Raw genomic sequence first — 14149 nt, 5'->3', positions numbered from 1 at the left:
TAGGTGAGCTGCCTCAATGAAGTAGTTGATCCCACGTCGTCACTTAGGTTCTAATCTCGACTTTGATGCTCAAGGAGTTTTACCTGGATGAGGAAAAAAATGCAAGATTTCTAACATATAGAGCCGGCGGCTGAACTTGTAGCCTCCAAAGAAAGCTGGCGAGACCGCGTACCTGCTATAGTTATGAATCTTGGCTTTAGCGGCTGCACGAGCCTTGGCCCTCCCGGGACATGTTGTAGAATTTTTAACTTATAGAGTCGGTGGCCGGACACGTGCTTCTTATAGAAAGTAGAGGAGTCTGCATAGCTGCTACAGTCGTACATTTCGACTTTAGCAGTTGCACAAGCCTTGGACCTCCCGGGGCATAATTGAAAAACTTTTAACTTATAGAGCCGACTGCCGAACATGTGCTTCTTATAGAAAGTATAGGAATCCACTTAGCTGTTATGGTAGTACATTACAGGTTTAGAGATTGCACGAGCCTTTGCCCTTCCTGGGCATAATTACAAAATTTTTAACTTATAGAGTCGGCTGCCGGGCACGTGCTTCATATAAAAAGCAGAGGAGTCTGCGTAGCTACTACAATCATACATTTCAGCTTTAATGGCTGCATGAGCCTTAGCCTTCCCAGGGCATGTTGCGAAAATTTTAACTTATAGAGCCGGCGATCGGACATGTGTTTCTCATAGAAAGTAGAGGAGTTCGTGTAGCTGTTATAGTTGTACATTTCGGCTTTAACTCTTACAGATTACCTTAGGCTGCCAGCTGTTGAGTCGTCGGCCGGACGTCTTACTTACAGAAGGAAATGGCCTGCGTGACCACTTAGGCATTGTCATTGGCTCTCGGAGGCCTTTTAGGCTTACGGTGTAGGCAAAATCGCGCCTCAGAGGCTATATCTTGTCGAACTGTTGGTCATTTGATCTTTTAAGCTGCACGCAGCTCGATACGGATCTCTAAGGCAACAATTTGTAACTCAATTCTGCAGGTCACTTAACTAGTATTGCAACACTTTAGAGCCAAGTTACGTTCATGAAGACTTGCACGTTAAGGAAGGAGCATCTAGTCACACAAATTATTTCATGGCAGGGACCCTGCACTTAGTGTCTTTTCCGGTTAGAGACTTGGGCTCTCGGTGAATTGAATCCTTCACTAAACTAAGTCTTTTTAGGAAAAATCTATTGTGGCCAATTTTGGGAGCAGTCAGGCGTAGGTAGTCAATGCATTTAGGGGGAACTGGGTAGTCTTAAAACCATCCACGTCTGGATATCCCGGATCAGTTTACCTTTCATGATGGGATAACACACGTCATGTTTGTAATGGTAGAGGTGTCTTCTGCTGTCACAGAAGTGGTCATTTTGTTTATGCATTTGACCTATGCTTACAAGTAATTCCTTTAGTGTTCATTGAAAATAAGGAAATGTATTAACTTTGCTTGTAGGCAATAATAGCATAACAACTGATTGTCATCAGCATGCGAGGTCTTGTTCGTCGAGTTGCTTGAGTCTTCAAACTTTATTTATCTTGAACAGGGCCCAAGGAATGGTAGGAGGCCACTTTTCGATTTCTTTGTCATGGTGAGGGTGTAGCTGCCCTTTCAGCTTACTCAGCTGATTTTGTACGGACCTTCCCAGATGGGAGCCATTTTTTTAGAGCCTTCTCGGCGGACGATTACGAAGGCTTTTTTGAGGACTAAGTCTTCTGGTTGGAACTGCCGGATCTTCGCCCTCTTGTTGTAGCTGGAGATGAGTTGTTGCTGATAGGCCACAGTGCGGGTGATAACTTTCTCATGCTCTTCCTCTGCCAAGTCTAAGTTTGTGGTCACCTCCTTTTTATTCTGCTTAAAATTCGATAATACAATGCTAATGCTCGGCACCACGATGTTGGGAGGAATGATTGCCTCAGAGCCAAACGACAGGGAAAATTGAGTTTCACCGGTTGCTCATCTTTTGGTGGAGTATAATCATCTTTTTGCACTTCAGCTAACACTGCTGAGGCAAAAGACTTATTATTTAACTCCTTGAGAACTTGTACAGTGCATTGCCGAGACATGGCCTGGTTGCCTTTGATCTCTCCGACTGCTTTTCTTGGGATGCAAAATTGGATCTTCTAATAGTCGATTGAGGTCACAGCTTCGATCTTCACTAGCTTAGGTTGGCCTAATATCTCGTTATGGGGAGATGGGTCACTAACAATCATGAAGGTTTACGATGAGACAATTGGAGGGCTGGTTACATCGAGCGTGATTGTGGACCTATGTTTTGCATTTGATCGTTCTTTGCAGGCCCATTTTATGGATGACTGACAATTGTAGGATATTGATTGAGATGCCGTTGTCCACCATAATTTTGTCAACGATGGCGTGGGCCAGTTGAGCAGAAATCACCAAGGTGTTGTCGTGGGGAAAGTTTACTCCCTCAATGTCATGCTCGGTGAAGCCGATGATTGGTCCAGGTACATTATCTATGGCTTGAACCTGAAAGACCGAACTCGTCTACTGGATTTTCCTCTTCTTAGAACTATTGGTAGCCCCCAAATGCTCGGATTCGACAAAGATGCATTTGATTCAGATTGTCTTGGCTGGGGGTTCGACTTCGTCATCTGCTTCTTGCCTTGGCAAAGCAGCTGGCTTATCGACATACTGGTGTCGCACTTGCCTTCCTTCATGAGCTTTTCAAGGTACTTCATCCATGTGGTGTAGTCGTTTTACATGCCCCGAACCTCTGTGGATTTCATGGTACTTTGTCTGGTCCATCTTGGAGGTGTCCCCCCTCATGAGTTGCAGCATCTTGAACCACAGCTTGTCTTTAAGGTCACGAAAGATCTGGTTGATCGGGACTGAGGTGCAGTCGTTTTACGTGCCCTGAACCTCTCTGTGGATTTCACAGTACTTCATCTGGTCCATCTTAGATGTGTCCCCTCTCATGAGTTGCAGCATCTTGAACCATAGCTTGTCTTTAAGGTCGCGAAAGATCTGGTTGATCAGGACTGAGAACTTGGTGTACGTTTTAGGCGCCGTGCCTCCTTTAGTTGGGGATCTGTCCCTGCTTCTACTTTCTGGCTTGTTTTTTTCATTGAGTGGTTTATCACTCGCCTTCTACTAAGCTGGTTCTGCATTTTTGCGCGGCTACTCAGGCGGCTTCTAGGAGCGCTTGGCCTCATCCTAGAAGAAGTGCTTTTCTGCCAAAGCATAAGAATCTGCCAAGGTCAAGTTCTCGCCCATGAGCAACTCTTTGAAAAGTGGGTGATCTGCTAAGAACCTATTTTGGAAAGATAAGCTTGCAAAATAGTCATCGCATCCGACGATCTTCGTCTTTTCCGCCTTGAACCTCTTGACGTATGTGCTGAGTGACTTCTTCGGGTTCTTCTTCATGTTGAAGATGTGGTCAGACTTTTTTTTAATCGAGCGGTAGGATGAATATTCCTTATTGAAAACCATAGAAAGTTTGATGAAGTTTCGGATTGAACATGGCGGCAAGGTGGGGAACCAGTCTTGCGTCTTACCTTGGAGCATCATGGCAAACATTTTGCATATGAGAGCGTCATTGTTACTGTAGAGGGTCATGATGCTTTGGTAGTGCATCAAGTGTCTTTCCGGATCTTTATCTCCTTTGAACAAGGTGAAATGTGGCAGGCTAAACTTCTACGTTGACTTCGTCTCCTCAACTCATCTATAAACTGTGACCTGCTCATGTTGGCCACTTCTTTACCAAAGGCATCGTCAGTAGTCTCAATGTGCTAGAATCCACGCAGCTGCTCTACTACGAACATTTGTACTTCATTTTAGATTTACGCTTGGTGGGGCATCGGAGACTTCGGCTACCTCCGGTGTTGACTTGCTAGTCCATGTTGCTATTCGGCATGTCCTGCTCGTTTATGCTACAGTCTAGTGCATGTGGTTCATTATATGCTGCTCGCTGTCGCGCTTGGCGGGGGCTGCTAGTTGAGTTGGAGTTGAACTGCTCTTGTGTTCTCCTCGGTCCGTCATGTGGCTTCTTACTCCGATGCCTCGCAGGAGGATCTCCTTGTGGGCGTAGCCTCGTGTGGACGCTTCACTTAGAATGTCTTGAATGCTCATCAGAGTATGGACTCAACCTCGAATGCACACTGACTCGTTAACCGAGTTGGGAATAACACTTCTATGTGCACTGAGGTGAGATAAGAAGTTTTCTCGAGGGCTTAAACAAGAGTGCACACTATTCGAATGCACAATTCATGGCTGGCGGAGCAGCTCTTTCATGGGACATCGCTGGAATAAGTCACGTTCTTCCGTCCATGTCCTGCTTCGGGACACCTCGTCTGGTGCGCGTTGCGTCTTGATGGTCTGTTGTGCGAGGGCGCTTGTCAAATTGATGACCTAATAAGCCAGGTGGTGCTCGCCATTTGGATTGGAAGAGTCTAGATAATAGGCGTATCCATGTATGGTGGAAGTGTAGTGGACTGCAGGTACAAAGCTTGAGCCTAGAGCGGGGATTTTTGCAGAAAAGTGAAATGAAAATAACCTTGGGTCGATCGCCAGACCAGTGGTTAGATTCTGGATCACTAGAGGTGGCCTCGAATTGGATTGGGTCGCGGGCTGGGTCGCTAGAGCAGGTCGTAGGGCAGGCCAACCTAGATGGATGGCTGGGATTATGTGTGGGCACGCTGGGCTCACATGTGTAGCAATTGGCCTTGGGCTGCTGGTTGGGCTTCAGCTGCCACAGCTTGGGCTGCAGTGGTCTGAGCCTCTTAGGCACGGCCTGCTTTTCCATGAACCTAGGCCTCCTGCCCAAGATTTTGGTGGTCTGTGCGCTACATGGGCAGCAGTGTATGAGATTGTGCTGTGGCCTGGTGGCCTTGTCGTGGCTGTTGGGTTGTGGTAACGATGGTGGTGCGGTCCGCAATGGTGGGGCTCCTCCCACCGTCGTGTTGAGTCTTGAGAACTGCCGTCATGGGGTTATGTCATCGTCTCTGCTCTCCGGTTCAAATCCTTATACGTACAGGGTTCTGTTCGTCATAGTTTCTAAATTTCCTATCATTGTATCATTTCTCTAGGGTTTGATCAATAAACTTTTCTAGGAAAATTAATTGATACGACGTGTGTGAAATTCAACGTAATAGAAAATTTAAGAAACCAAATGCAAAAGGCTTCTTTGTGTATTTGAATTAGCTCTCAATGAAAGCACCAATTTGTCAATGCAAATTTCTGCCTTCTCTAGCTTTGACGAAATTGCACTTGCAAAACAATCAACACCTTTGATCAATGACCTAAGCCTCACATGCCCACAAGGTGGGGAGGAATTAAGTCAATGGATCTCTGATGTCTAAGTTAGTTTCTCTGAGAAGAGTAAAATGTTTAGGGCTTTTTAGGGTAGCAAAAACCTACAGAAATTTGGTAGAATATGGGGTATATATAGGAGGAGAGGACCGACCATAGTGTTAGGGTTTTACCCTACACATGGCAGCATCCTATTGGCCAAGGTTTATGGAGAAATATTCTCAAGATATTAAATAGGAAATAATATATTGAGATAATGAAGTACTTATCCCTAATTGGTTTAAATTGGGATTACTTGAATGAAGTCAATCTTTAATTAGGAATTTATTAAAGATAGGATTTGGGTAATTAATCCTTATCTTTAATGCTTTGACTTTTCCTTGCCAAGGGCATGTGAGATGCGGGCAGTCATATTCAGCCGCTGGGACCTTCAGGGGTGTGAACTGTGCATGGGAGTATCAGCTGCTGGGACCTTCAGGGGTGTGAATTGCTCGTGGAAGTATCTAAGGAGCCTGCCCATTTAATGAGGGCAATTTGGTCTTTCTTGAGCAAAAGTTCACATATCACCTCCAGAATTTTTGGACTTATTTTAGGCTCTACAATTTGGTTATGTACAAGTTATATAAGGTGATCACTAATTATAAACTCAATTTTGACCCAAATACAAACTTTGAGTCCAAAATTGGTGGCGTGTAAAAGGCTAATGAGTGACATGTACAAGTTCTATAAGGTGATCACCAATTATAAACTCAAAATCTTGAGATGGTGTTGGAGGGACTCACACGGCTGTAAAACCTTCTCTTTTCTCTCATGTTTTAGAATCATCTGGACCTATAAATTGGCATTGGTATTTGCGGCCATTGAAAGCATCCTAACAAGATTGTCTAGTGTACGCGTGAATAAATGTGAATAAGTCTAGTCCATCAAGAAGAATGTAATATATTAGTTGAATTTGTAATTTAATTCCACAAAAAATATATGCCTTAAATTAGATGTGACATATGTGAACTATGTCAATTGATCAACACAGTATGCCCATCCTTCGCAACCGAGTACGAACCAGAACCTCATATAAATTAAAACGTAGTTTAGATATCACATTATAACAAAAAATCCTTATCCCACTAAGTGAGATCGACTGTATGAATTCTGAAATACCACTACACTTGATTTTGGGCCAAGTTTCTTTCTTTCTTTAGTTTTTGTATATGATGGGGTATGAGGCTGCCTAACAAAATATAGTCCCAACGTTTAGAGAAAATTTGATAAAACCCAAAATAATTTGTTCACAAAATTCGATCACGGAAGTTTCCTTTCGAGCTAGTTACTTAAAAACTTACCTTTTGACAGCAGATAATTAACCAGAAATCTTTTGGATCACACCAAACCACAAGTCGACAACGCATGCAAAATGAGAGTTCAATCCTTGCGAATATAAAACTGAACAGAAACATTGCAACATCTATTGCCTAGTATACAGAGCCAAGAAATTACATGCAGAAAATTAAATCATCGGTAGTTGACGACAAATGTGATTTCCTGGGGCCCATCCTGGTGTGGATCTTATATCACAGAAAATAGTAGGAAGCATCCTAGAAGCAGCTGAAAACCGTGTTATAAGCAAAACTCCAAGAACTTATTGTACAATCTGTGACACACTAGGTTAGCTCTCTCTCTCTCTCTCTCTCTCTCTCTCTCTCACACACACACACACACACATATATATATATATGTGTGTGTATAGATTTCCTTCACTACTATATATGTCAACAATATTAGGGATGAGATAGCTGCTAGGTCTTTTTTCCTTTTATTTCCTCCTGTCTAATGCTCAGAATTCAGTTCTAGTAGTACTTGTAATGCCATTGCATGTGATTGTGGTGATACCAGAAGGAAATGGCTATTTTGGTAATGATTTGTGCGGGGCTGAGTCACTGCGCTTCGACTATTTGGGAGCTGCAAGAAATGCGTTTCGCGGCCATCTTTGACGATGTAAGCCTTGTTGCAATCACCATTATTATGGCAGCAGTGTCGTGCTTCATAGCTATAAGGAGCTAGGCCATGAAAGTGTTTTCTCTCCTCTTTTGTTTTCTTTCTGAATCTTAGCTTAAGCATTGCACATGCAGCATGTAGTCAATATGTAGTTTGTATATACAAATATATATATATATATATATATATATATGTAAATAAACCATCATTAGTGATTTCTAAACGTGCTTTAAATTGGTAGCTGTTTGAAGTTTTGAGACTCTTGTCGCACATTGGGGAAAACAAAATTCCCAAAGGCCTTTATATAGATTTAGTGCTTTAGTCTAGTAATTACAACATGAGCCATTTGGAAATGGATTGAAGGCTTGGGCCTTATGGATTAGGCTTGTATAATATAGCCTAAATACAATTAATGTTAATTAATCAAGACAAGTGCCTTGGGATTAATCTGATTCATTAATTTTAATTTTCGGATTAAGTTTTTAATTAATTTATTAATTAAAAACGTTTTGATTAAAAGACACAGCTCTTAGAAAGAGTTGTGTACCTTCAAATACACTAAACAGGTATTTTATATCTGCAATCACAGTATCCAAATAAATATATCTTTTCTTGCTCTTTCCTTCTGTACGAATTTTCTAGAGAGTAAACACACAAAAAGCAAATTCGCTAGAGTTCTAGAATCCAGTGCGGATTGTAGAATTAGGTAGTTGAATTCTGGTCGAGCAGACGTTATAGAACCACAAGCACAGGAGTGGGACGAAAATATTGTTTGCAGGACATAGCTTTTACGCTAGCCTCTACCTTCTGTAATCAAGTTAGTAACATTAATTTATGTATTTATTGTGTAATTTTCGTTTTGTATAGCAAGTATATTTTGATTAATAAAATATTAGAATTTTTATTATTTTTGTTTATTTCTGAATTGTTCTCGCTTTGGTTCCATGGGCGGGGTAATCAGCATTGCCTATCAAGTTGCTTACTCACCCACAATTGGATATATGCGGACTTGCATTTTTTTTTTTTTGGTCAATAGATATGGACTTGTTATATGAGGCCATGATATATGGATATGATGATGAATTCAAATATCAAATTCATATTTGATGTGAGTGTGTAGTTTATTTGGTTTGGCGGCCATTGCCAAATTCAAGGCAAGGGCAAACTTGTGTTGCCTTCTCTTGGCCTATGCTGGCAAATGACATAATCTGTCTATAACATATTATAAAATTGCTCGGTCCCAATGTGTAAGCCATTAACAAGTATTGTATTGTATTGTACGTCATGCTTTTCGGGGGAAATATTTACTGGAAACAAATTCACCATCACAGTGATAATAAATCTATTACATGTAAGTTACTCTCACTTGTCCAAGCTAGCTAACAATAGTCAGTTCGTCTCAAAAGGAAGTGTGCAATTTTCTCCTTTCATATTCTAGAAATTAACGTTGCATTGTAGCTGCGTTATAAACTAAAAGAATTGTGGATTTAGAATTATTTAGGCTAAGAACTTTGACAGACAATTAGGATTACGTGTTTCCGAATTTACATGAATTTATAGCTGAGTAATTTAATGCTAGAGAAATTCAATTTGTAGACTAAATTTGTAAATTAAATGATTGTGGAAATTGATAAATTTCCAAATTTATGCTCCCTCTATTTTGTTTAAATTTCTTTGTCTTCCCAATTTTTTTATGCTCTCATATATTACAGATTATGGGGGTTTTAATTACAAAATGTGGATAAATTCATTCCCCTTCTAATTGAATTTGAAAGTAAATGAATTCGTAACATTCTCAAATTAGTATTAAGTAATAAATGCATGAAGCGGAACAAAGAATAATTGTTTGGCGTTTGTGAATATTTGATGTTATTCAATCTTTGATTATCCATGCAATGAACCTTAACTTTGTTTTAGTAAAAATTGGACAAATATGAAAACTCTTAGATAGAAATTGCAGACGTGGGTACAACCACTTGGCTAGTGCAGGTGTGCTCCCTTTATGCACTCGAGTCCGAATCCCCCCAAATCCCCCATTGTGTAATTTATATTAGATTGGGGCATGCTTACTTACCATAATAAGGTATGGAATACCCAAAATCAATGTGGATGCACTTATTTTCCGTTCTGCTGGCTTGGAAGGATGCTGTTAAATAGAAATATATGGCAGTAAAGACAATGACAGTGGTGCTGGAGTTTTACTTCACCTTTTTACTATGTATTCACTTAGGGTTTGGTCTCATAGTCATTGTAGAATTATGACACAACTGTCCTCTCTTAAGTAGTGTATTAGATTGTATTATCTGAGGTTAAAGGGGTTCAAAGAGTCTAGATCTCTATGTTGGCGTGTGGATCAAGTTATTGGCTTTCCAGGTGAATTGTGGGTTCTTTTATGGACGGAACTCTATGATATATGCCACTATAAATACAAGGGATCCCTGCACATATAGTATACGCATCAAAGCTTACAAACTCCCCATTGAGTCTATGGCACATAAAGGCTAGATTTCCTTGTGGTTCAAGCAACCAAAGCTTTCAGCATCTCCAGCTCCAGGTCAGTCCATATATAGTCATGTATTTTATTGATTTAGTTATTAAGGTCTAACAAGTGGCAATGACTGCAATTTGTTGCGTATACTCTTAGGCAACAAATTTTCAACTTTTGGCAACAACTGCTATTAACTATCACAAATTTCTGTAGGCTGTTGCACCAGGATTTTGTGATAATACTGTAGAAATTTATTTTTCTCATGTATACATTGTGTTTCAGTTTCAAGTATCAATATGAACGTGAACAATTGCCTGCGGTTCATGAGCTCGTGCAACCCTAAGACTTAGGGTAGCCGAGGTATTAGCAACGCGGCCTTCTGCAGTTATCTCATAATCACCGTGGAACAAAGAAACATCGATATATCCTTGATCATCTGCTATGATTTCCTGAGTGTTAGAGTTCCACTCCTCAATCAGCTTATCCACAACATCTCCTGCTGGTGTATTCTTGAAGTTCTTATCTACAAGGGTGGTCACATTAAACCCGGCTATCTCTGGACCTACAAACATGATGATCCCTTGAACCGCCGGATGAGAATATCCCTCCCTTAGTACCTCTTCCAAATACTGAGCCTGCAAAAAAAAATAAAATAGTAGTGTATTAATATAAACTCTTGCAATTGAAAATGTCACGGGCCAAGTTTGCTATTTTTGGACTTTTATTGATCATCAAATTGCTTTACATATTGCAGTTTTCGTACCTGATTCGGGTCTTTTTCCACATCCACTTCTGTAAGCCATATTGGCAGTCCGATTGCACCTAACATGTCTAAAGTAGATCTCATGTACGCAAGATTTGGCTGACCAGAACCAAAGTGACCTTGCAACCCTATTCCTAGCGACAAATTTTCATTTCTGGGATATGATAAGATCTCCTCAAGTTTTTTCTTGTAGTTGGCTGGACTTGATTTCTCGTCGCTACTATATTCCATGGTGTTATACTCATTCATGAACATAGTTGTGTCAGGATCAAGCTGTTGAGCTGTGGAATAGAATTCTGCTGAAGCATTCTCGCCGAGGTTATCTTCATAGAAACTAAAATGAAGATTCTCATTCACTACATCCCAAGCAATGAGTTGTCCTTGGTATCTAGAAACAACTGAATTGATTCGCTTTGCTGCTGCTGTTCGTACTTCCTCAGGGGAAAGGGATTTAACCCAGTCGGGCTGGTACTTGGGATCGTCCCAGAAGACATTGTGACCTCTAATAGAAATGCCATTTTTTTGTGCAAATTTGACCATGTTATCTGCAATAGTATAGTTTTCTTGGCCACGTGCTTTCTCAGTGCTGTACCATTTCATCTCATTGGTGAAAGTAGTCCATTTAAATCTCGAGGCGAACCATTTCTGGTAATCGGAGTTTGTGAGGATGTAATGGTTCATGCCACATCCAAATGGGAAATGCGACTTAACTTGCTTGATGGAGACTTTAGTACCATTAAGAGGATTTTTACTTGCCTGAGTTACATGGAACCTCACCTTACTTTTTCGCAGCTGCAGGGATTAGAGTGAACAAAATTATCATCAAATGACACGACATGAACACAACCTGCGAATACGAATTGACACTATCCCTATACTTATGCATAACGCAAAACAAGGGATTCATCGTGTTTGGGTGTACCAGGTACCTCTTTAATGCTTTTGTCTTGGTGGGATCTCCATTCCTCCTTGGTGAAAGGTTGCAATGAGACATTATCCACCATTATTTCCACTGATGTATTTTTGCTCTAGTTAAAAGATACATACAAAAAAGCATATCGGTCAAGAAACTCATTTAATTTTGAATTTCTTGTGGTATCAGTAGGATACTGGTGATTCTTCCTTGATCGATAGTTTGAAAATAGAAATGAAGAATTGCCAATATTACAAGAACCATAACATATACATATACATATATTCATATATATATATATATATATATATATGGATATATGTCACCTTACCGTACCTCAAAAAGAATCTCAACAGGGCTTGTGAAATTGGCTACGAAACCGCCTTTTAGCAGTGTCCAACACCCATGTTCAGCTATTACATCACCACCACGCACAGCATCGCGGTTGGGAAACTTGAAAACAACAGCTACTATCCCACTTCCTTCACTCACTTGAACAGAAGCTGAAAATTTCCAAAACTTGCCTCAATCAAATAATAATGTAACAAATAATTAATAAATCACGTAAGTTCTAGCTGAAACAAGTATTATACTCTTAAATCTACAATATATACATTACATCCAATTAAAAATAGCTTTTAAATTGATGATGAAATTAGTTACCAGAAAAGCTATAGATTTTCCCTTTCTCAACGCAAACCTTCTGCGAGAAACTGTCTAGTGGATGTTTTCTACTGTGTGCCACCATGAACCTGTTTCCTTTCTTCGATATCCGTTCTTCTATTTTCCCTTTTCCAAAAGCCTCCCATCTTTCAATGTTGTAATTAAATTCTGGATTTACTATAATCCCTCCTCCATATAGGGCATCTAGTGGCTCTACCAAGCACTGTAGCTAGGAGTTAATGATTTTCAACAATGTTTCACAAGTCATGTATAATAAATTCATATATATATATATATATATAATTTATAAATCTGATCATTAAGTGACAAAACCTATACAAGCAAAAGAAAGAAATTATTGTGAAGGGAGTTTGATTCTTGCCTTTGTTGTTGTGGAGTAGTTGTAGTATGATGCATGGGTGCCATGCCCTGTAACAGTTGAAAAGGTTTACTTTTAGAAAGATGAATTTATACGACGGCAAAACATTCATTGCATGATTTAACAGTAACCAAAGGAACAAGAAAAACAATTAGGATCCTAATGCTTAATCACTTTTCTTGGCAAGGTGAAGATATATTTTTGTTAAAATAACATGAAAAATTTACATATATATAAGAGAGAGAGCGAGGAGAGAGAGAGAGATACCAAAATACAGAAAGATGCATGAAAGCAATAAGGTGCAAGCTTCTGTGAACATCTTGATCCACTTCAAAACACAACAGTCTTTCCTAGCAAGAAATAAAAGTTAATTACTTCATAGTTTTGGGAAGAAAGATCTAGGTATGTTATTGTGAAGCAACTGGAGACACAAAACACACAATATTGCAGTGGAGGAAGAAACCACTCTGTGATGACAGTCTACACAAGAACCTATCTTCAAAATGCCAGACTTGTGGTTGTGGCGTCGACGCTATTGGGGTATTTATAATGTAAATTGAGTTGAGTGTTTTGCATGGTATCTTTCAAAAGCTAATCTCCATAATAATTTTTGGTTTTCTTTTAAAAGTCTCCTCGTGTGCCATTAAATGTCTTTTTGTGCCAAGTGATTTGCAATATAAATAAATGTATCCAATTTTAATATCTCATTTTACCTTGATGCTTTCCTCTAAAGTTTTGTTTTTGTGCCGTTGGAATGTAATAAGCGTGAGTTTATATTAGAGAAATTGGGTTCATAAAAAGACAATAACCACGGGTAACAATGGCAATAGTTGACTGCTTAATTTGCAGAGTTTCATGGTACCCCGTGAATTATCTTCAGTGTTTGCATATAATGAGGTTAAATCTAGAGTGCTACGAACCTGTGATTGTTAAGAATAAAAAATATTAATTAACAAGGGAACAAAAACTCTGATCTATAAACTTTAAAAGTACATTGATTTAATAGGAGCTAGTAGTGGAGTCTGCACTAGGATGAATACATCCAAATTTTGATGTGTCGTATTGGAAGTCGCCATCTCCATTTCTTCAATGTTTGTTTGCCTTTTCCTTACTAAGCGATCACGAAGTTTTAATTAATTAATTCAAAATTGTATATAAGTAAACATTTGTAAAATAGGAATTAGTAGAGGAAATGGCAGTCTTTCCTCTTATCCTACAGCTTTTTTTTATTAACTTTCATGCCCTAAATACCAAGAGCATGTGACTTACCGGTAGGGACATTTCTACAACACAAAGCTGGAGATTATCATGAAGCTCGTTTGGAAGGGCTTTAAAGTGATTGCAAACGCTTTTGGTGAAATTATTTTTGAGTTCCACAAGCATTTGAACTTCATGTACTTTTTCAAGTGTTTTTTTAGGATTCATTTGCATTTTTATCAATGATTGGTTTCAAAACACTTTCACAAAAAACACTTTACTAAAAGCATTTCTATTAGAACTTGGTTTCAAAAACATTTTTACCAAAAATGCTTTTAGTCATATTAAAATCATTTTTATTAAGGATTGTTTGATTACGTACTTATTTTGAAGATACTGCTAAGTGGCATTCTAATACGGAATGTCAGATTGCCCTGAGCGGTTAAGTTGGTCAGGTCAGAGTCCAACGTACCACGTCTCTCAGGTCTGAGAGGTCCAGT

At 39.5% G+C, this 14149-nt stretch overlaps 1 protein-coding gene across 2 annotated transcripts; it reads right to left on the bottom strand.

Moving 5' to 3' along the window:
* Positions 1–9805: 9805 nt before the first annotated feature.
* LOC103436117 (endo-1,4-beta-xylanase 5-like) lies at positions 9806–12971 on the bottom strand. Of its 2 annotated transcripts, none has more exons than XM_008374535.4 (8): positions 12893–12971; positions 12720–12802; positions 12456–12502; positions 12074–12296; positions 11747–11913; positions 11427–11525; positions 10498–11289; positions 9806–10369 (listed from the first exon to the last, which is right to left on the bottom strand). In XM_008374535.4, exons 2-8 carry the CDS (start codon positions 12769–12771, stop codon positions 10019–10021), a joined length of 1731 nt encoding a protein of 576 aa, XP_008372757.3. In that variant the 5' UTR covers positions 12772–12802; positions 12893–12971; the 3' UTR covers positions 9806–10018. The 2 variants fall into 2 exon arrangements, with proteins under 2 accessions (XP_008372757.3, XP_017187599.3); XM_017332110.3 differs by having other exon boundaries at positions 12720–12797; positions 12893–12969.
* Between the last annotated feature and the right edge of the window lie 1178 nt (positions 12972–14149).

The sequence above is a fragment of the Malus domestica genome, chromosome 05, assembly GCF_042453785.1.
Source record: "Malus domestica chromosome 05, GDT2T_hap1".
In the NCBI taxonomy this organism is placed as follows: domain Eukaryota; kingdom Viridiplantae; phylum Streptophyta; class Magnoliopsida; order Rosales; family Rosaceae; genus Malus; species Malus domestica.
Note: the sequence above shows the minus strand (reverse complement) of the source record. Positions and strands in the feature narration are given on the sequence as shown.